This window comes from Musca domestica, unplaced genomic scaffold (genome assembly GCF_030504385.1).
Source record: "Musca domestica strain aabys unplaced genomic scaffold, Musca_domestica.polishedcontigs.V.1.1 275, whole genome shotgun sequence".
Classification (NCBI taxonomy): Eukaryota; Metazoa; Arthropoda; class Insecta; order Diptera; family Muscidae; genus Musca; species Musca domestica.
Genome location: NW_026712291.1, coordinates 526,590 through 549,136, shown reverse-complemented (window position 1 = coordinate 549,136; position 22,547 = coordinate 526,590). Strand labels below are relative to the sequence as shown.

General features: G+C 36.3%; 1 protein-coding gene across 1 annotated transcript; it reads right to left on the bottom strand.

Moving 5' to 3' along the window:
- Nucleotides 1–16,832: 16,832 nt before the first annotated feature.
- On the bottom strand, nt 16,833–21,512 carry LOC101887771 (DNA replication licensing factor Mcm5). The gene is given in 5 exon segments (XM_005175699.4): nt 16,833–17,014; nt 17,072–17,862; nt 17,865–17,892; nt 20,073–21,183; nt 21,242–21,512. Coding segments are annotated over 5 exon segments (2,202 nt in total). The 5' UTR covers nt 21,397–21,512; the 3' UTR covers nt 16,833–16,897.
- Nucleotides 21,513–22,547: the final 1,035 nt, after the last annotated feature.

Genomic DNA, 22,547 nt, shown 5'->3' with positions numbered 1-22,547 from the left:
TGGTGAAAAAATATTTTTTTTTACAACTTCTAAAGCTGTGTAGCTTAAGTTTTTGTTGTTGTTATACCCTCCACCGTAGTATGGAGGGTATATTAAGTTTGTCATTTAACGATGTCCGTCCGTCTGTGCACATTTCTCTTGCTTTTACAGATTCGAAGTAGCACCATTCTTCCCTGTATAATCGTATCAATGCAAAGGTGTTGTTGGTTAATGCTTCTTAATGAAACAATATACCAATATACCAATCTGAATACATGAAATCGGCCGAAAATATATATGGGAACTATATCCAAATCTGAACCGATTTCAATATCATTTGGCAAAATAATTTTTGATCCGAATTCCGTAACGCACGTACAAACATATTCCTCATCAAATAAACGACATCATCCAAAAATATATATAGGAGCTATATCCAAATCTCAACCGCTTTTAATAAAATTTGGCAAATGTATGTTCGTTTTAAATTCCGCTACACATTCCAAATTTCATTGAGATTAGAGGTACACAGGTTTTTTAATGTATCAAATCTGTATCCAAATCTGAACCGATTTCAATATAATTTGGCAGAATTATTTTTGATTCAAATTTCGTTACGCATTCCAAATTTGGGGACAGTATCTGCAATCGATTAATAGATATATCTTCTATCTTCTTCTATATATATAAAAATCAATTGTTGTTTGTTGGTAACGGAATCAGTTGAAAACGGCTGGACCGGCTTGCATAATTTTTTGTACAAACGTTCGTCATACCCCGAGTTAGGTTTTTAAAGAAAAAAATATTCACCACGCCTACTTTTACGCCCACTATCTTGATTTATCTAAAATCTTTATATTTGCCAGATAATGAAGATATCGGTTTGAAAATTATTACACGAGATACTGTTGACTTTCCCTCCAAACTTAGGAATTTATTTGGACTCCAGGGAAATTCGGAAATTCGGAATTGTCTCTTGGCAGAAAAGGATAAAATCCAAAAAAAATCGCGTAAAAATGTGAAATTTTAAATTCTCATTTTGACTTTTGAAGTGTACAATAGTAATGTTTTATTTTGCATGATTTTTTTCCATTTTGACTTACTATTTCGGAATGTACATTTGTAGTGTTTTTTTTTGTGAATTCTAATATGATGTGTAGTCTTTTTGGGCAGTAGAAAGCGGCGAAAATTATGGAGTGGCGGAACTGAATAGATGATGTCAAAATAATTTAACGTGGTCAATCAAAAACGAGCATATTGCACTGCAAAAACTCTAAAATAGGGAAAAACTGAGAACATTTTTTCAATGGAATCAAATTTCAAAATAATAGTAAGGACCAAACTTCGTAAGGACCTTTAAATATTTTCTGTAAAAAAACCAGCGAACAAGTCGAAGATTTTTTTCAATTTGTTTATTAGTTACTATGCTTATAACTCAAGAACGTTTTGACGGATTTTCACAATTCATACAACTTCGAAATGGAATCTTGCAAAAAAAATTGCGTAAAATGTGCCAATAAAAATATAAAAGAAAAATCCTTTTGGCGTGAAATTTTGAATAATATAAAAATGAAATAGTACGCAAAAAGATGTTAAATGGCGATCTTTCATGTCTGAAATTGGCATTTAGCTTTCAACTCCATGATCTACATCGTGCTTCAGCTGGAAGATGCGAACACATTTAAATAAGCAAAAATAACCGACAAAACGTTATGGGGCTCATTTCAACACGTATCACATGACAATAATCCGTCCAAAGAGAACTCAATATGTAAAATTCATTGGGACTGCAATCAGTGAAATACCGAATATAAAGGGAAAAGGATTTCTATTCTTTCAGAAATTCTTCCTAAACTTTCACGATACCTTAAATCACTTTTGCAGTTCACGATATGGGCCATAACCCCCGGATAAGGATACAACCCGATTTCAAGTATATCTTACATTTTAACCATATTTTCATACTATTTTCGGCAAATGTTGGTAATTTGGGAAGAAACCATCCATGCAAAAACTGATCATCATATGATTTAAGGAACCGGACATTTGTTTAATCGTCTTTGAATTATACTATGATAAAAGATATGGAAATTATGGGGTCTCCAACGCGCATTTTCAATGATACTTTAAAAACAAGTAAAAAAAATTAAGTTCGGTCGGACAGAATTATTACTTTCATCCATCTGAGGGTAAAGGAAACATTTTTATATAAAAGTATCTAAATTCAAGCGTGTTTCACTTTAAACTTCATATACCAGTAAGACTGTTTGAATAATGCAGTTAACTTATCAAAAAACCATAAAGTGAATGAGGCCGTTATATGGGGCCATACCAAAACGGGAACCTCTGTGGACAATTTTATACTTCAAACCTTCTAAAATACCAAATTTGAAACAATTAAACGCGTAAATGTGTGGATTATCAACATACCTAATATAGGTAGGTGTCGTTATATGTGTTAGACAAATCCGTGGAGAAATGTGGCAAAAATCATCAAAATACCGAATTTCAAGAGATGCCGTTATATGGGGACTATACCAAAACGTGAACCGATAGATCATTTTCAATACCAACCATCCTATACACAATACAAAATTTTCGGCTAAATTTTGACGCTATACGTCAAATAATGTGGGCTGTATAGTAATTTAAACAAACAGACATACAGACGGACAAATCGACTTAGAGTTTTATGCTGATTATGAATATATATGCATATTTAATGGGGTCTATGACGAACATTTAGTGATGTTACACATGGAATGAAAAGTTAATATACCCTCCTTTCCAAGGTGGATGATATAATGGCATTAAAGACTAAAATTACGGGCCGGCAACGCGGACCGGGCAAGCTAGTGTGCATATAGAATGTAAATTTTTGGGAGGTACCTCCAATTCTCCAGTTCCAAGTGGAATTTCAAAAAATTTTATAGCCTATGTTACTTTCAGGTTCTAGTATACTTGGAAATTTTCAGGAAAATCTGTTCAGCGGTTTTCGAGTCCATAAATTACAAACAAACATACAAACGATCTGCATAGAATCACATTCTGAGTCGATTTATGCATGTCCGTTCGTCTGCCCATGTATTTTTTTAAACAAAGTACATGTCACACTTCCCACAAATCATTTGTTTGGCCAAGGACGAACCCTATTGAAATTGGAAAATTTAGATAAAGCTCCCATATATATCTTCGTCCGATTTGAATTTTTTGTGCACCAAACGTGTAATATCAGCCAAAATAGTGTGAAATTTTGCAGATACGACCAAATAAGGCCTAAAAAAAGTATGCCAGATTTGATCGAAATTGGTTCAGATATAGCTATAACTCCTATATATATTGTTTATCCTATTTGTTATTTTTGTCCTCCGCAGCTGTAATATGCACTGTGTAACAATATTTGGGGAAATATATCAAATACAATATATCAAATACAAATATATATACCGTGGGCTTCAAATGTGTGGATGTGCTATACAAACATATTAAAAAGTATATATCAACCTTATTCCCATGTAAGGGATCAAATTAATTTTTAGTATGGTAAAAATCGTAGCAAAATTTTCCAGTCAAATGAGCAGTAATTTGGAATTTACTGTATTTTGTACACCTCATAATGATTTAAAAATAGCCAAAGTTAATTGCTTTTTGTAACCCATTAACGCCTTAGATTGTGCATTAGAGTCCTCATAAGTCCCCCTAACCATGTCCGTCTGTTTATCCGCCAAAAGATGGACTTGTGGGGGTACTATTACATGGAGAAAATTCTAAAATTTGTAGATATGTTGAAATTTTTGTGTAAGATTTTCACCCCCCAAATACACATTTTTTGTCAAATCCTTTGAAATTTGGTAAAATCAGGAGGTTACTTTTATATGGGCACTTCTCCGAAACATCGACCTACATTGAAAACGTTCTTCTACCCCTTATAATCCAATATGACAAATAGAAGCCATATCAAAAACATAGCTATTTTACAGCCATTACCGTAAGATGGGAATTAATTTTATTTGCCATTTAAATTGTAAGTTGGAGACCCCATAAAGTCCATATTTTTCATCGTAGTATAATTCAATGACGATTCAACAAATATTCGGTCCCATGCTACTTTCTTATATTTGTAATTTGTTCATATAAATGTACATCCCAAATCTACGTTCCCAACCAATATTCTCTTGGGGGTTACAAATTCAATAGAATACAAAATTTTCTTTTCTGACCACACATTAGATGTGAAAGTGGACTTGGGGATACTCCAATGTGGGGACTTTACTTAAATAAACTTCTATGTGGCAATTATCTGTATGATGGTTCCTTACCCCAGGGTAGCATAAATACAATTTTTTAGCCAAATCAATTGATGAATGTGGTCAAAACCAATATGGGCCCTACTCCGAAAATTTTATGCGAAGAGGTTCTCTACCCCCTTAGAAACAAAGATGACAAATAAGGGCCAAAAATAGAAGAAAGTGGCGAAGACCTCAAAAATAGCTTAAATCATGATCTGCAAAAGCGATTTCAGGTATCTTGAATGTTCGGGAAAAATTTTTGGAAAGATAGAAAAATTATACTATTTTGCACCCTTTATATTTAGTATTTTACTGATTGTACTCCCAAAAAAATTTGCATTTTGAGCTCTCATTGGACGGATTATTGTCACATGAAAGAAGTATGTCCACGCTTTGAAATGAGCCCCATTAGTCTTTTTCGGTCATTTTTGTTTGCTTAAATGTGTGCGCATCTTCCAGCTGAACCACGATGTAGGCCCTGGAGTTGAAAGGTAGATGTCAGTTAACATCCTATTTCGCACTTATTTCAAAAAAAAATTGTATATAGTGAAAAATTATTCTTTATTTTGTTCACAAAAATCCACTGAAAATCCACAATATGATAATACAAATTGAAAAAAAATTGACAAAAGAAGAATAACAAATTCAAAAAATCTTCAACTTGTTCGCTGATTTTTTACAGCAACTGTTAAAGGTCCTTACAAAGTTTGTCAATAGAATGTACTTTTATTTAATTATACCCTACACCACAAGGTGGTCAGGGTATTATGTCTTTGTGCATTTGTTTGTAACAGGCAAAAGGAAACGAGATAGACCCATAGTTCCTTTTGATGATCTGCATAGAATCACTTTCTGAGTTGATTTATACATGTCAGTCCGTCTGTCCGTCCGTCCGTCCGTCTGTCCATGTATTTTTGTGAACAAAATGCAGGTCGCATTTATTATCCGATTGAGATGAAATTTTGCAAACAACATTTGTTTGGCCCAAGGACGAACCCTATTGAAATTGGAGATAATCGGTAAAAATTTATTGTGCACCAAACATGTAATATCAGCCCGAATAGTATGGAATTTTGCACATGCAACCAAATTAGGCCTAGAAATAAGCATGCCAAATTTGATGGAAATCGGTTCAGATATAGCTATAGCTCCCATATATATTGTTCATCCGATTTGTCATTTTTGTCCTCCGCAGCCGTAATATGCACTCTGTTACAACAATATTTGGGAAATATATCAAATGCAGCTCAGAAATACCTTTGCTAAATTTTATCGAGATCGGTTCAGATTTGGATATAGCTCCCATATATAACTTCGTCCGATTTACCTTTTATTGTGCACCAAACGTCTAATATTTGCCCAAATGGGATGGAATTTGGCACATACGACCGAATTGAGTCTAGAAGGTAGTATGCAAAATTTGAAGATCGGTTCAGATATAGCTATAGCTCCCATATATATTGTTCATCCGATTTGTTGTATTTGTTACCCACAGCCGTAATATGCACTCCGTAACAACGATATTCAGGGAAATATATCAAATACAGCTCAGAAATATCTTTGCCAAATCTTATCGAGATCGGTTCAGCTCAGAAATATCTTTGCCAAATCTTATCGAGATCGGTTCAGATTTGGATTTAGCTCCCATAAATATCTTTATCTGATTTAGAATTAATTTTGCACCAAATGGGCAATACAAGTCCGAATTTAAAAGATACAAATGCTACGGCATATTTAGTCCTTTGAACTTTAAATTATAATTATAATCATAGAGTGTATGATTGAATTCTCCCATAAAAACTTTTACTTGTTATGTGGAGCTCAACTAAATTAGCAAAGTGGTGTAGGGTATCATAAAATCGGCCCCGCCCGACTTTAGGACTTTCTTTACTGGTTTTATTTTAAAATTCAATTCCATTGAAATTTTTTTTTGATATTTTCCCGATTTGAGAATTTTTGCAATGAGATCTCTTTGGTGATTTTTTAGCGTTTTTGAAAAAGTAATTTTCCTTTAACTTTGGTGTGATCGCGTTAAATTATTTCGATATCATCTATTCCGTTTGGCCACCACATGTAACCCGCCATCAATTTCAGTTCTCAAGAAATAAAGTCAATTAAATAAATTGGAATTAATATTCAAATTCAAAAAAAAAAGAAATCTTTATATATAAAAGAAAGTTGTGTTAGTTACTACGCTTATAACTTAAGAACCTCTGGACTGATTGTAACGGTTCATACAAATTCGGAATTGTCTCCTGTCCGAAAAGGATAATATCCAAAAAAATCGCGTAAAAATGTGTTATATTTACATTTTCATTTTGACTTTTGAAATATATAATAGTAATATTTAATTTTTGCATGATTTTTTTTCCATGTTTACTTACTTTTTTCTAATGTACATTTGTAGCGTTTTTTGACTAGAATTTTTGAATTGACTTGATTTCTTGAGAACTGAAATTGATGGCGGGTTACATGGAAGTGTAGTACCGAATTATGTGGTGGCGAAACGGAATAGATCATATCGAAATAATTTAACGCGGTCACACCAAAGTTAAAAGATAATTTCTTTTTCAAAATCGCTAAAAAATCACGAAAAGGTGATCTCATTGCCAAAATTCTCAAATCGGGAAAAAATCGAAAAAAAAAATGTTGAATGGAATCGAATTTTAAAATAATAGTACATTCTACTGACAAACTTTGTGAGTATCTTTGAACATTTGCTGTAAAAAATCAGCGAACAAGTTGAAGATTTTTTCAATTTGTATTATCATATTGAATTCAGTGGATTTTTTGTGAACAAAATAAAGATTATAATTTCACTATATACAATTTTTCACCAAAAAAATGAAATAAGTGCGAAATACGATGTTAACTGACATCTACCTTTCAACTCCAGGGCCTACAATTTCGGACTGGCCTATAATGATGTTAAATGGCGATCTTTCATGTCTAAAATTGGGATCTAGCTTTTAACTCCAGGACCTACATCGTGCTTCAGCTGGAAGATGCGAACACATATAAACAAACAAAAATGATTGAAAAAGCCTAATGGGGCTCATTTCAAAGTGTGGACCTACTTCTTTCATGTGAAAATAATCCGTCCATGAAAGCTCAGAATGCAAAATTTTTTGGGAGTACAATCAGTAAAATACCAAATATAAAGGGTGCAAAATAATAGAGCGAATGGAGTTTAAGTAAGAAAAGGATTTCTATCCTTCCAGAAATTCTTTCCAAACATTCAAGATATCTTAAATCGCTTTTGCAGGTCATGATATCGATCATAACTCACGGATAAGGGTACAATCCGATTTCATATTTATATAACCATCGTATGATTTAAGCTATTTTTGTTGTCGTGGCCACTTTTCTCATTTTTTGACCCTTATTTGGGATCTTTGTTTCTAAGGGGGTAGAGAACATCTTCACATAAAATTTGAAATTTTCAGAGTAGGGCCCATATTGGTCTTGACCACATTCATCAATTGATTTGGCTAAAAAATTGTATTTATGCTACCCTGGGGTAAGGAACCATCATACAGATAATTGCCACATAGAAATTTATTTAAGTAAAGTCCCCACATTAGAGTATCCCCAAGTCCACTTTCACATCTAATGTGTGGTAAGAAAAGACAATTTTATATTCTATTGAATTTGTAACCCCCAAGTGAATATTGGTTGAGAATGTAGATTTGGGATGTACTCTATATGAAATAAATTGTTGAAACATGAACAAATTACAAATATAAGAAAGAAGTACGGGACCGAACATTTGTTGAATCATTTCATTGAATTATACTATGATGAAATTATGGACTTTATGGGGTCTCCAACTTACAATTTAAATGGCAAATAAAATTAATTCCCATCTTACGGTAATGGGTGTAAAATAGTAATTATATTTGACTATTCTGAAATCATTCTGCCCTCAATTATGAGGTAGATAAAACTATTTTTACTTATTTAAATCACGTGAATTTTTTTTTTTCAGTTTGACATGTACAAAATACAGTAAATTCCAAATTACTGCTCATTTGACTGGGAAATTTTGCTACGATTTTTACCATACTAAAAATTAATTTGATCCCATACATGGGGATAAGATTGATATATACTTTTAACAGATTTGTGTAGCACATCCACACATTTGAAGCCCACGCCCTTAATATGGCTACAGGTATTTTAAAACACTTAATCGACCAGTACGTGAACTCTTATATCAGTCATATCTGTGAATAATTATGCTTTGACAAATATGCACAATAGACAAAAACTACTGGCCGGCAACGCGGACCGGGCCAGCTAGTATATATATATAAAACACTACAATTGTACATTAGAAAAAAAGTAAGTCAAAATGGAAAAAATCATGCAAAATAAAACATTACTATTGTGCATTTCAAAAGTCAAAATGAAAATGTTAATGTATCACATTTTTACAGTTCATTAAATCAGTTCAACGGTTCTTAAGTTATAAGCGTAGTAACTAACACAACTTTCTTATATATATATATACTAGATGACCCAGTCCGCGTTGCCGTCCCGTACTTTTAGTTTTTATTGCATATTTTTTAAAGCATAATAAATCAGAGATCTAACTTATGTAAGAGAAACAATTTTTATTATAAGTAATGACTTCATAGTAATTTATAAACATAAATAAAAATGTATGGCAAAATTATAATAGATGAATAGCCTGATCTTATTTTTCAGCAATAGGCTTTATATTGAGTGTTAAAACCCATTATGATATAGCACATCTATAATAGCCTCATGTGAAAACTCAGCTCAATTTGGTATTTTAATGAGCTTAGCAACATTTTCTATTCAAATTTGCTGTAATTTGAAATTTGTATATCCAACGTTTAGAGAAACGTGCTGCGTGGTATTTAGTTTTGTCCACCTCATAATTGAGGGCAGAATGATTTCAGAATAGTCAAAGATAGTTACTCTTTTACATTGTGTCATTTAAATTGTGCATGGAGTCCACATTTTTCATTATTGTATAATTCAATGACGATTAAACAAATGTTCGGTCCCCTGCTACTTTCTAACATTCGTAATTTTTCATGTTTCTGCCACAATTTCCGACTATGAGTCCCAGTTTGACATTTCAGAATATATTTCACACATTCCAAATCTACGTTCCTAACAAATATTCTCTTGAGGGTTACAAATTCAATAGAATACAAAATTTTCTTTTCTAACCAAACATTGGTTAGGAAAGTGGATTTGTGGGTACACCTAATGTGGGGACTATATTTTAATAAATGGACAGTTACTTTTAAGATGGTTCTCTACCCCACGGTAGCCTAAATACAATTTTTTAGTCAAATCAATTGATGAATGTGGTCAAGGCCAAGATGGGCTTTACTCCGAAAATTGAAAAATTTATGAGAAGAGGTTTTCTACCACCTTAAAAACAATGATGCCAGATAAGGGTCAAGAAATTAGAAAAATGATGGTTATACAAAAACTTAATCAGTTTCTGCAAGGATGGTTTCATCTCAAATCACCAACATTTTCCGAAATAAGTATGAAAAGTATGGTTATGGTTAAAATGTGTGTGTTTTCTTACTAATTGTCCAATTCGCTTTACTATTGTGCACCCTTTTCATTCGGTATTTCGCTGATTGCAGTCCCAATAAATTTTGAATTTAGAGTTCTCATTGGACGGATTATTGTCACATGAAAGAAGTAGGTCCATGTTTCGAAATGAGCCCCATACACTTCGATATAGTATTATAAAATATTGCATGCCACAAAAATTTTGTCATTCATATTTCTATTGGCATAATTTTACGCCATTTTTTTACCAAGATACCATTTCAAATTTGTATGAATTGTCAAAATCCTTCAAGCCGTTCTTGAGTTATAAACATAGTAACTAACAAAACTTTATTTTATATGGTGAAAACAATTCTTCATTTTGTATCTTCGTGGTATAGTTCGACATACCCAATAAATAAAATCTATAAATAATAGTTTTGTCCGTTGTCGCTTTATATCACAAAAAGCAAAAAGATATACACATCATTTAAGAATAAAAAAAACACTACGAATATACATTCGAAAATAGTAAGCCAAAATGAACAAAAATCATACAAAATAAAACAATACTATTGTACATTTCAAAAGTCAAAATTAAAAACTTAAAATCTTTAATTTTTACGCGAATTTTTTGGGTTTTATCCTTTTCCGCCAAGAGACAATTTAGAATTTGTCTGAATCGTTAAAATCAAGCCTGCGCCATAAATTAAAAATATTCAGGATTAGCATTATATCACGACATGGTAGATTTTGTAGAGTAATTTGGCGCCCATTTAAAGGCACCTCCCAATATTCGGTATTTTGATGGTTTTAGTCACATTTTTCTACGAATTTGTATTAAAAGAGCTATTTATAGTTCGCAATGACTTCGGTAGCAGAACATTGTATATGTAAGTTCACGATTTCATATAGCTCCATATAACGGTCCCTCCCGATATTTGTTTTCCTATCGCGTCCATATATTGATACCTTTTGATATTCGATATTTTGACGATTTGAGCTGGGTGTTTTGTACAATTTAGTATTTGTAGTTCATAATGGGTTCAACGACCGCTATCAGAACATTGTCCTTATTGGACCATCCACCGATTGATATTTAAGACTTGCAATAGATGACAATTCTTGTAGTAGAAATTTGTCTCTATATGTCACCATTTAACGGTTCCATCCACTTTATTGTTTTTCAAGAACTGCAACAACATTTTCCAACCGATCTCACTAGTATTTGTAGTTTAAAGCGGAACACGTTTGAATCCAGATACATTTATTTAAAAATCATGCTCTAGAGCAGTTGGCAAATGATCCGTTGTTTTATCGCAGAATTGTGTTCAACGATGAGGCGCATTTTTGGCTTAACGAGTTTGTTAATAAGCTAAATTGCCGCATATGGAGTGAAACCAATCCACAAGAGACCCTACAGACTCCATTACATCCAGAAAAATGCACCGTATGGTGCGGTTTTCACGCTGGTGGCATCATCGGACCTTATTTCTTCAAAACAAGATGGCGCTACGTGACATACGGCAAACGCAACCATCGACTTACTGACAATCCCACGGCAGCGGGTTCTACGATACCGGATTGACCCGAAACAACAAGATTCCAGTTTCGGCCAGCGGCTGCCAACCCAGTATGTACATGTTTGTGTTTGTTTATTTTTCTGCATTGGGAGCAGCATATCCCGGAATGCTTGCTCCGGATTTTATTGGTCCGTGCCGGGATTGAGGAAAACCCCGGACCTTGGTTCTGCTCGGTTTGTCAGAACGTCATCCACCACAGATCTGTCTCGGTGCGATGTAATGGATGCAGAGAGTGGGTGCACTTCAAGAACTGTTCCGGATTAAGGCGTTTGCGAGACTACAGCGAAAGGGATTATGTTGCGACTTGCTGCAGTAACGTAGTCCCCAGCGAGTCCTCTTCTTCGTCGTCCTCGTCAGAGACGTCGTCGGAGTATGGCACTCCACCGCAGTCTCCAGAACAGCAACCAACACCGCAGCACCTAACGCCACATGTTGCTGTTCCAACTCCGGATTGTGCATCGTTCTTGCAATTCAATTGCAACGGACTTCGAGGCAAAATAGATGAGATAGTGGAATTTATGAGTCGGAGGAATATTAAGATCGCAGCGGTGCATGAAACCAAGCTGAATGAAAATTGCAGCCTTCAACGTTGTTATGGTTACAACGTACTAAGGAAGAATCGCACCAGAAGTGGAGGTGGGGGATTAACGTTCCTGTTACACCATTCTGTTCAGTACAGGCCTATCTCGCTTGAGCTAGTCTCTAGTGACCCATACATGGAATGTATGGGGGTAGCAGTCAAGTGTGGAACTGCCGAGGTAGAGGTGCTTAATGTGTATATCCCGCCGATTAATAGCTGTGAACCGCGTTATTTGCCTGATATTAGCCCATTATTGGTAGGCAATAACCGCCTGGTACTAGGGGATTTTAATGCCCACCATGAGTTGTGGCATTCCGTCCTAGGTAATGACCAGAGGGGATCAGCGCTGGCAGAGCAGATTGACTGCTCCACATTCTGCACGGTTAACGAGGATGCCCCCACCCGAATAAGAGGAGAGTGTCACAGTTCGCCAGACTTAACCATAGTGTCACCCGGTCTGATAAATGACGTGACTTGGCAACCCGTCATTTCTCTTGGCTCAGACCATCTCTCGATAATCGTCTCCATAAGCAGGTGGCCCGATTTCATAACCTCTGAACGCCGCACTTTCCTTAACCATGGGAAAGCTCACTGGCCAGAGTTCAGAGAATTCACCAACCGCCGCTTCAGAGAACTGCCCAACCCTTCTGATGTTCGGGTAGCAGAAAGGATTTTCCGAAACATCATCAGAGCTGCAGCCGCTCGCTATATACCTGCTGGTCGAATACCCGAGATAAGACCAAACTTCCCAGCAGAGGCAGCGGGATTAGCAAATGAGCGTGATTATCTCCGTCGTACCAACCCTACTGATCCTAGAATCAGTGATTTGACAGTGGAAGTCAACCGGTTGGTACAGGAGCATAAGAGGAAAAAGTGGCTAGACCATCTGAAGTGCTGCAACATTGGAACCGATATGAGTAAGCTGTGGGTAACGGTTAAATCGCTCTCGAACCCTGGAAAAAAGGATGATAGGACCTCAGTCACTTTTAACGACGTAACGGTGACTGATCCGAAGAGGTGCGCGGAATATTTTAACCGACAATTTGTCGAGCACCCCGAGAGCGATAGGGCGAAGCGAAGAGTACTACGTCGTATCAGGTCTCTTCCCGCCGAGGAGGAACCACCACAGTTTACGATGGGTGATGTTGCAAATGTCATCCGTAACGCTAAGTCATCCAAAGCGTTGGGCCCGGACGGAATCTCAATGGTAATGTTGAAGCAGCTGGATACGCCGGGAGTCGAGTACTTAACGAAAGTTCTCAATTTGTCGCTAGCCACCCACATAGTGCCCGAAACCTGGAAAATGGGCCGGGTGGTCCCGCTACTGAAGCCAGGCAAGGATGCCAGTAAAGGCGAATCGTACAGGCCGATTTCGCTTTTGTCGCCAGTAGCAAAGACTCTTGAGGCTTTACTCCTCCCCAGCATTAGAGGAAGCTATACAGTTGCCAACCACCAGCATGGATTTCGTCCACAACATAGTACCACAACAGCATTACACGCCATTTCCACACATATTAGTAGAGGACTGAACCAGAACAGGCCGTGTGACAGAACAGTGTTGGTAGCCCTTGACCTATCAAAGGCATTTGATACGGTCAATCATGCCACACTGTTTGAGGACGTACAGAGAACTACCCTCCGGCCAAGTTTGAAACGTTGGATAATCAACTATATGTGTGGACGCCAGTCGTACGTGGAATTCCGGAACAAGAAGTCCAAAGCCCGTAGAGTGAAACAGGGAGTTCCCCAAGGCGGGGTGATATCTCCGGAACTGTTTAACCTCTATCTTTCCGGAATTCCTCGCCCTCCAGAAGGCATTGAGATCGTAACGTATGCGGATGATTGTACGATCATGGCGTCGGGTCCATCATGCCACACTGTTTGAGGACGTACAGAGAACTACCCTCCGGCCAAGTTTGAAACGTTGGATAATCAACTATATGTGTGGACGCCAGTCGTACGTGGAATTCCGGAACAAGAAGTCCAAAGCCCGTAGAGTGAAACAGGGAGTTCCCCAAGGCGGGGTGATATCTCCGGAACTGTTTAACCTCTATCTTTCCGGAATTCCTCGCCCTCCAGAAGGCATTGAGATCGTAACGTATGCGGATGATTGTACGATCATGGCGTCGGGTCCATTGGTCGATGACATATGCGAAAGGTTGAACCCCTATCTCGCGGAGCTTGCCGCATACTTCCACGCGAGGAATATGAAAATATCCGCCACGAAATCAACGGCCACACTCTTTACCACATGGTCTGCGGAGATGAGAACACAGCTGAATGTTCAGGTCGAGGGGAATCTAATACCGACCACGAACTACCCCAAGATTCTTGGGGTAACGTTCGACAGCATGTTCAAGTCGTCCGCGCAAGCCACAGCTATCTGCGACAAGATGAAAAGTAGGAACAAGGTCCTCAAGGCGCTAGCCGGCAGCTCTTGGGGTGCGGACAAAGAAACCTTGTTATAAGAGGTCATAACGCGATAGGTCGGTCTGTGGTCAACTATGCGGCTCCAGTGTGGTCTGCGAATACTAGTGCTACGCAGTGGAAGAATATCCAGACCTGCCAGAACGCTGCCCTGAGAACTGCGACAGGGTGCCTCCTCATGACAGCAGTGGACCATCTGCATGAGGAGGCGAAAGTCCTCCCTTACGTCAGCATAATCATATGCTTTCGTTACAGTACCTGCTTGGGTGTTACCGTGAGAGTCATCCCAACCATCATATGGTGGATAACTCTCCCCCACCCAGGCGTGTCAGGAAGGACATACATGATCTAGAGAGGGAGGTCCAGCGCTACAAGAGAGAGCCTCTAGAACAAGAAACCTATCAGGCAGGTCTGAGTGGCATTCACACCGATGCAGTCGCGGATGCTATTAGCAGTTACAAAGTGAATGCCGTCCTCGGAGTCCACCCCCCATCCATTGCAGCCGAAGAACGTCAGCTGCCTAGACAAACCAGGGTAGTTTTGGCGCAATTACGTTCAGGATGGTGTAGTCGCCTCAATTCGTATTGGGCACGAATTGATGAAGATGTGCGTGACGCCTGCCCGGCGTGCGATACAGGCCCTCACAATACGCTACACCTTTTTAATTGCTCAGCCAAACCTACCCAACTCACTCCAGAGGATCTCTGGCTACAGCCCGTTAAAGTAGCCGAATTTCTAAACCTGGAGCTGGAACCAGATTAGCAGAACAGAAACACACACATGTACTACTGCTACAACAACAACAATCGACTTACTGAAATCATAATTTGGCGATAAGTTGATTTCGAGAAGTGGACCTGCCAATTGGCCTCGAAGGTCGTGCGATTTGACACCTCTCGATTATTTTCTGTGGGGCTACGTGAAGTCACTGGTTTATGCTGATAAACCAGCAACAATTGAAGCCTTGGAGGCCACAAATGGTCGTGTTATTCGTGACATATGGCCAGCAGTGCTCGAAAAAGTGGCCAAAAATTGGACGCCAGAATGCACTTCGTCAAGAACAGCCGCGGTGCCCATATGCCCGAAATCATTTTCAAATGTTAATGTCACGTATTGATCTTTCGAATAAAAAAAAAATATTAAAATTTAATTTTTTGTGTTATTTTTTACAATTTCAAGTTCTATCGGGCTTAAAAAACACCCTTTACTATTTATATGGGGTTACCGAAATACGTCGAACGTAAAAATTTTCAAAGATGAACAATTTCAACATTGACAGAACTAGTTTTTTTTCTATTTTAAAAATATAGACGAGCATGGTTCACATTCATAGTTATAAAGAGCTGCATCAATTGTAAACAACGTGATACATATGTATGTACTACAACTTAATAGTCTGTCCAAAATTTCCCAGTGGCAATAAGAATTGATGATCATCGAGAATGGAATGCATTAACACTATGATTTATTGAGTCCATAAAAAATTATTGTTAACACGTGTATATCCTAGGAAAGTCGTACATTTATACAGAGCTAGCTTAACACAGTGCGATTCGCTACGCCTTTTGCTTTTAAATGCATTCAAATTTAAAAGAACCTGGAAAAGAATTGTCATTCCCTTTTTAACATCCCTAAATATTCGTCGTAGACCCCATAAAGTGTATATATTCATGATCAGCATAAATAAAAAAGTCGATTTAACGATGTCCGCTGCCTGTTGAAGTCACGATACAGCAAACTTAAACAATAAATTATAAAAACTTAAGTTAAGAAAAGAAGAAAAAGTTGAGAAAATTTAAAACTTAAAATTTAAAGTTTACAAATTATTACTCTCTGTTTATAGAGACAAAGAAAAAACATTGCAATATTTTTTTTATTTCATAACATATTCAATCACAAAATAATTTTGAATTTTGAGATTCGAGATAGAAATGCATCTGAACATCTGTATCAAAATCGAAACCGACTTCAATACAATTTGAAAAAAATATTTTTGTACAAATTCCGTCACTCATTCCAAAATTCACTGAAATTTGAAATGCATGAAATTCGCCGAAAATGTATACATGAGCTATATCCAAATTTGAACCAATTTCAATATAATTACAAAGGATTTTTTGCACCAAATTCATTCCCTCATTCAAAATTTGGTATTGGAATCAGACATAAGCATAGTGTTTGGTGCATCAAATACATAAAATCGGCCGAAAATATATGTGGGAGTTATAACCAAATCTGAACCGATTAAATTTATTTTTGTACCATTTCTGTTACACATTCCGAATTTGAAGACAGTATCTGTCTGTAACCGGTTAATAGATATGTGCATACAAATCTTAAATCTCGGATGCAGCATTGTTGGAGACTTGCAAGAAAATCTGTTTGGTGGTTTTTGAGTCCATAAATTACAAATATACAAACATTTTCCTCTTTTATTGATATAGATTCATTGTTTATTTGAAAAAAAAATACCAACGAAATTAGAATTTTTAATCTTAACATAAACGATATAACATTTTCCGTTGCATACGATGTTGAAGCTCTCCTCGACGAATCATGGTATGAATAACTTTTAAAATACTGCGTTCTTCATATCTCTGCCGCAAGAAATCCTGTAATTATAAGACATATGAGACAAGATTGCAAACATTGTAATTTTTATGCTATACCTGTACAACGTTCTGTTCCGAAACTTGCGACCCAATGGCAAATCGACGTTTTAATTGTTTTTCAATTCGGTTCAATATTTCCTGATCCTCTTCAGTAGTAAAGCCTTCTGCACCAGCTAAACTTCCTGTCATCGCAGCATCCAATGTTGAAACCTGGAATAATCGTAGGGATTCGTTGACATGTTCATCCGTTGCAAAAGGCAATAGTCGCATTTTGGCAAGAGATTCAGAAATTCGAATTATAGCTTCCAACTGGCGCACGGTAATGGGAATACTTAAACGTTTATCAGCTGATTTTTCCTGCTGATTAGCTCCACTTCGCATAAGAACATAACGGCTTTTTAATTTTTCTCCAGCTTCTTCACTTAAACGTGGGCCACAGTGTGTACGGCAGTAATGAATATATTTCTTAAAAAGGGACAATGGTATTTCTCCCTCAGCTTGCTCAGCAATTCCAGCCTTATTTGACGAAAGGTGTACGTTAATTATATGTTTTGCCAAAGTAATATCTCGTGATTCGTCGTGAACATCCTTCACTATGAAAATCATATCAAAACGAGATAAGATAGTTGGCATAAAATCAATATTTTCTTCGCCTTTAGTATCATCCCAACGACCAAATATTGAATTAGCAGCCGCCAATACTGAACATCGAGAGTTTAATGTTGTGGTAATTCCGGCTTTGGCAATGGATATAGTTTGCTGTTCCATTGCTTCGTGAATAGCGACACGATCATCTTCTCGCATTTTATCAAATTCATCAATACAGACAACGCCTCCATCAGCTAAACCATTGCACCGCCTTCCATAACGAAATTACGCTGAAATGCAAAAAATATATAATTAAAAATCTATTTCAAAAACAATTATTTCTTGATTGCTTGAGAAATTAAAAAATACACATTGTTCTTTTATGTGCATTTTCAACAACAGCATTATAAAAATATTTATTATTTTTCACGCTCATGGTCATGTATTTTAATTTTGTACTACTTCTATTTATCAATATATATGTTATGTGAATTGTGACAAAGGAAATTTACGTACTTTCATAAAATAATTGATTACATATGATTAGACTGCGAAGCTGTTCCCTGTATATATGCTTCGGTAAAAAAGTAAAAGAACCTTAAATATATTTTCAGAACTCTAAATATGATACAAATGGTTCATTTGCATAAATTCAAAAAAATTGTGAAACCTTTAATTTTTTAAGCCAATCACTAGGAAGCAACTCTGAGTTTAAAAATAAGGACGAGCCCTATTCATTATTATTATTGCTCTTAAGTTGGATACAGTTCCCACAAATATATTTCATCTGACTTCATTGTGCACCAAATGCGTAATGTCTAACCAAGTATTATTGGGACTGATACGCAACTCGTAGCAGCGTTCAAAAATAAAAATTGATGTACTGTATCATAATGTTCTGTACCGTACCGAAGTGGATTGGTACCCTACGATAACCTACCACCACTAATCCCATCCATTGCAGCTGAAGATCGTCAGCTGCCTAGAAAGACCAGGGAGGTTTTGGCGCAATTACGTTCAAGATGGTGTAGTCGTCTCAATTCGTATTGGGCACGAATTGATGAAAATGAGCGTGATGCCTGCCCAGCGTATGACACAGGCCCGCACAATACGCTACATTTAATCATTAACTTTTCATTTTAAAGCATTTTCAGAAAAATACATTCGAATGGTTACGTAGTTATAATCAGTTAAAGGATTAAGTGTAAAAAAATAACTTGTATATATGAATGAATGAGGATATCAAACATTAGTGCCACAAAAATGTATTCTGTAGTAAAAAGTGAAAGGAAAATCTGTAATGAATATTTATTTCGCAGATCAAACGGATTTCCAAAGTATGGATGTTGGTTTAAAATCAGTTTTATGATTTCAATTCAAATATAACCATAAATATATACAACTAATAATTAAAAAAAAATCCCGCTACCTAAACATATTATTCTTATAGATATCTACGAAATTTTTGTAATTTTAAAAATTATAAAAGATCACTCAGCCGTATACAAACTAACGTCGAACAAAAGCTTGCATAATGAAAATTGTATCTATAAAATATTACTACAGAAAAGTTTAAATTCGAGAGACATCAAAATAGCAATTGTGGAACCATTCGCCTAAAATAAACGTCCTTTGCACATGTCATAAGTGCATAAGTATTTTAATTTGGCTATTAAAATAATTATGAAAGCATTGTTGGGAATAACAATCAATAAGCATAACATTCATGTTCATGTTTTTCTCTTTCTGTTATTTTCTACCTGTTGATATGTCTCTCTATTTACTCTAAGTTCGTAACTTACAAACTCTGCAACACGTTCCAAACCTCATTGAAATGTGACATACATAGCGCGATTGATGTGTCAAATACACGAAATCATGCGAATATTTTTTGTTGAGGTACCTCTGATCCATTTGGAAGGAACTTGAAATTTAAAAAAAAACTTCCGCAAACTACCACTTAAATGAAAACTGTTATATGGAGACTATAACAAATTTGAAGCAATTCCGGTGAATAATGTCGCTAAAATAATGAAAATATCGAATATAGGGAGTTACCGTTAAATGGGGCTATACGAAAACGTGGACCGACATGGTCCATTTAATAACTTAAACTGCCTACTGGTAAACTATGCATGTATGCAAAATTTTAGTCTTCTATCAAAATTCGTTCGAAAGATAGCGTGATTACAACAGATAGACAGACGGACATCGCTAGATCGTCTTAACTGATCCAGAATATATATACTCTGTGGGTATTTATAAATATTTCGAGGAATTACAAACGGAATGACAAAGTTAATATAGAATGGTGGAAGATATAACAATGTATATAGCCTATATTTCTTTCAGGCGATGTTGTAGTGTACTTGAAAATTTTCAGGAAAATCTGTTCGGCGGTTTTCGAATCCATAAATTACTAACAAACAAACGTATATTTTCCTCATTTATATATATACATAATACTTACAGTGGCTGGATCTTTCATTACAGATGCTGTTAAGCCTGCAGCACTTGATCCTTTTCCGGATGTATATACACCTATGGGTGCCACTTTCTCTACGAACTTCAATAGTTGAGACTTTGCAGTGCCTGGGTCTCCAAGTAGAAGGACATTGATGTCACCACGTCTACATAAACCATCAGGCAAACGTTTACGAGAACCTCCAAAGAGTAGACATGTGATTGCTTTTTTAATGTCGTCTGAGCCGAAGATACTTGGAGCTAAAGACTTTGCTAAGCGTTCATATATATCTGTAGATGCAGCCATACGACGAAAGGTCTCCTCTTCTTCACTAGTTATGTTGCTGTATCGTGAAATGGCACCAGAGCCTTCTGTATCTACCGTTATCCCAACTACACGCATATAGGGTGCTCGTACGCCAACGACGGCTTTCTCTCGTCCATCCTGTCGTGAAGGTTTGCCCACTTTTCTTATAGAATATATACCCTGTATTAGTACACGGTTACCAGGGACAACTCGCTCACATAGTGACCTGTCGCAAAATAGCTGTAAATGTCTAGGAATTTCACCTTGTGGTACGAAGTCTGGTAGTTCTTGTAACTTTAGAATTTGAAAGTCCACACATTTACATTTGTCGGGCATAACAAAAAAGGGATCTAAAGGGCATTTAGGTCTTCCTGCTTGATCCGTTGTACATTTACGCGGCAGAGCATAATCCTCCAAACCGGGATTAACTTTCAAATTAGGAATGACGGTATGACAAGACTGACACATAATGGACATACGTGTTGCCTTCGCCTTAATTCCTGAAGCCGCCACAATGATACCAGCTATTTTTACCAGCTTCGAGACGCTGTCGGACTTTATATCGCGAATGTTTGTTGGATTGGCATTAGACATAATCAAAACTTGAATATCGTGCATATTTTCTTCTTGTTCTGGTCGAGGCGCTGTTATTTCATCAGCGACTTCGCGAGCAGCCTCTTCAAAGATTTGTAAGTGTTCCGTCGGCTGTTTTGTTAACTTATCAGCCAACGACTCATCAAACCCCGCAAGATCCTCCATCTCTACCTCTAAATAATATCGTCCATTAAGATAATTTCTTTTCAATGTGTCTCTGGAAAGGGTAATACGACTATGAAGTAAATGACAAACAAAATATTACATTCTTTTACCGATATTTGTAGAAAAAATTATCTTCATTGAATGTCCGAATAAATTCCTTGTATTTCTTCTTTACGGCTTGCATATTAATTTGGTTCCCATCTTGTTGGCCATCTCCGAGCAAATTATCAGAGAAAAATACTCCAGCTTCATCAAATCCTTCCATTTTTAATTGTTGGTCTTATTAATTTTTCCAAAAATATTTAGCAAACAAATCCTGTGCGAAATGTGAACAGTTCCCGCCTAAACCGATTCTGCGAAGCGTCAAATAATTTATGAGTTAGGGATACGTAGGTCGACTTTCTATACAAAAAAATCACTGTTGGTGTTAAAAAGTCTAATCATGGTAGAAGAATATAGGTAGATGCAAGGTAGATCTAACAGGTAACCGCATCGGCGAATTGCTACAACAAAGCAACTTTTGTGGTCCCCTCAAATGTCAAAATTGGCATCTAAGGCGAAAAACATAGATTCGCCATGACATTTAAAAGTTGCGGCAAATTTGTTTCAACCAATCAGAAACGAGGTGTTTGTTTACATTTTATTTTGTGTCCCTCTCGTCGTAAACGAACGTCGCAATAAAAGTTTTTATTGTAAAACAAATAAGACTAAAATAAGTATTAATTGTAGTATTGCGATATTTTTTAAACAAAGAAACTTATAATGACTATATTTTACTGGTTTAAACCGAAAGTTTTCCGGAACTGCAAATGACAAGAGTCTAATTCTTGCACTACTTCCCGTGATGTGCTTTGGGAATCTTAGATGTTGAGGCTAACTTAATTCTTAAAGCTGCACTCCATTCTAACCTCCTTCCTTCATGTTCTTTTAATTTTTTACTGGTTTCACTCTTAACTTACTCTTAAATTATTTGAAATATTATAAAAAGGTACTTTTAGGGAAGACAACATAAACAAATTTGTTGTTGCATTCATTTAGGGCGAAAGAAATTTAAAAGTTTTTGATATATCAATGCTCCCAAGCGTTGATGCATCTACCTGTATTTTTCTGCCATGAGTCTATTGTAGTCTAATGTACCGTTTCCACGATACTTTTATCAAGTTCTCATGGGAATTTAACTACGCTTTTCGGCCACAAAATCACATACACTATTTATCTCGTTCTGTTATTCATAATTGTTGTTATTTAATATTTTTGGAAATTTCAGCAATTTTTGGAAATTTCAGCTGATATTACTCTTTTAAAAAGTAATTGCGTCATTACAGGCCTTATCGGATGGAATGGTTTTTAGATATGTACAGTCCCTTTTATTATCCATGAGTATTTCTTAGTGTATGTCAAAATTACCATTGTGCA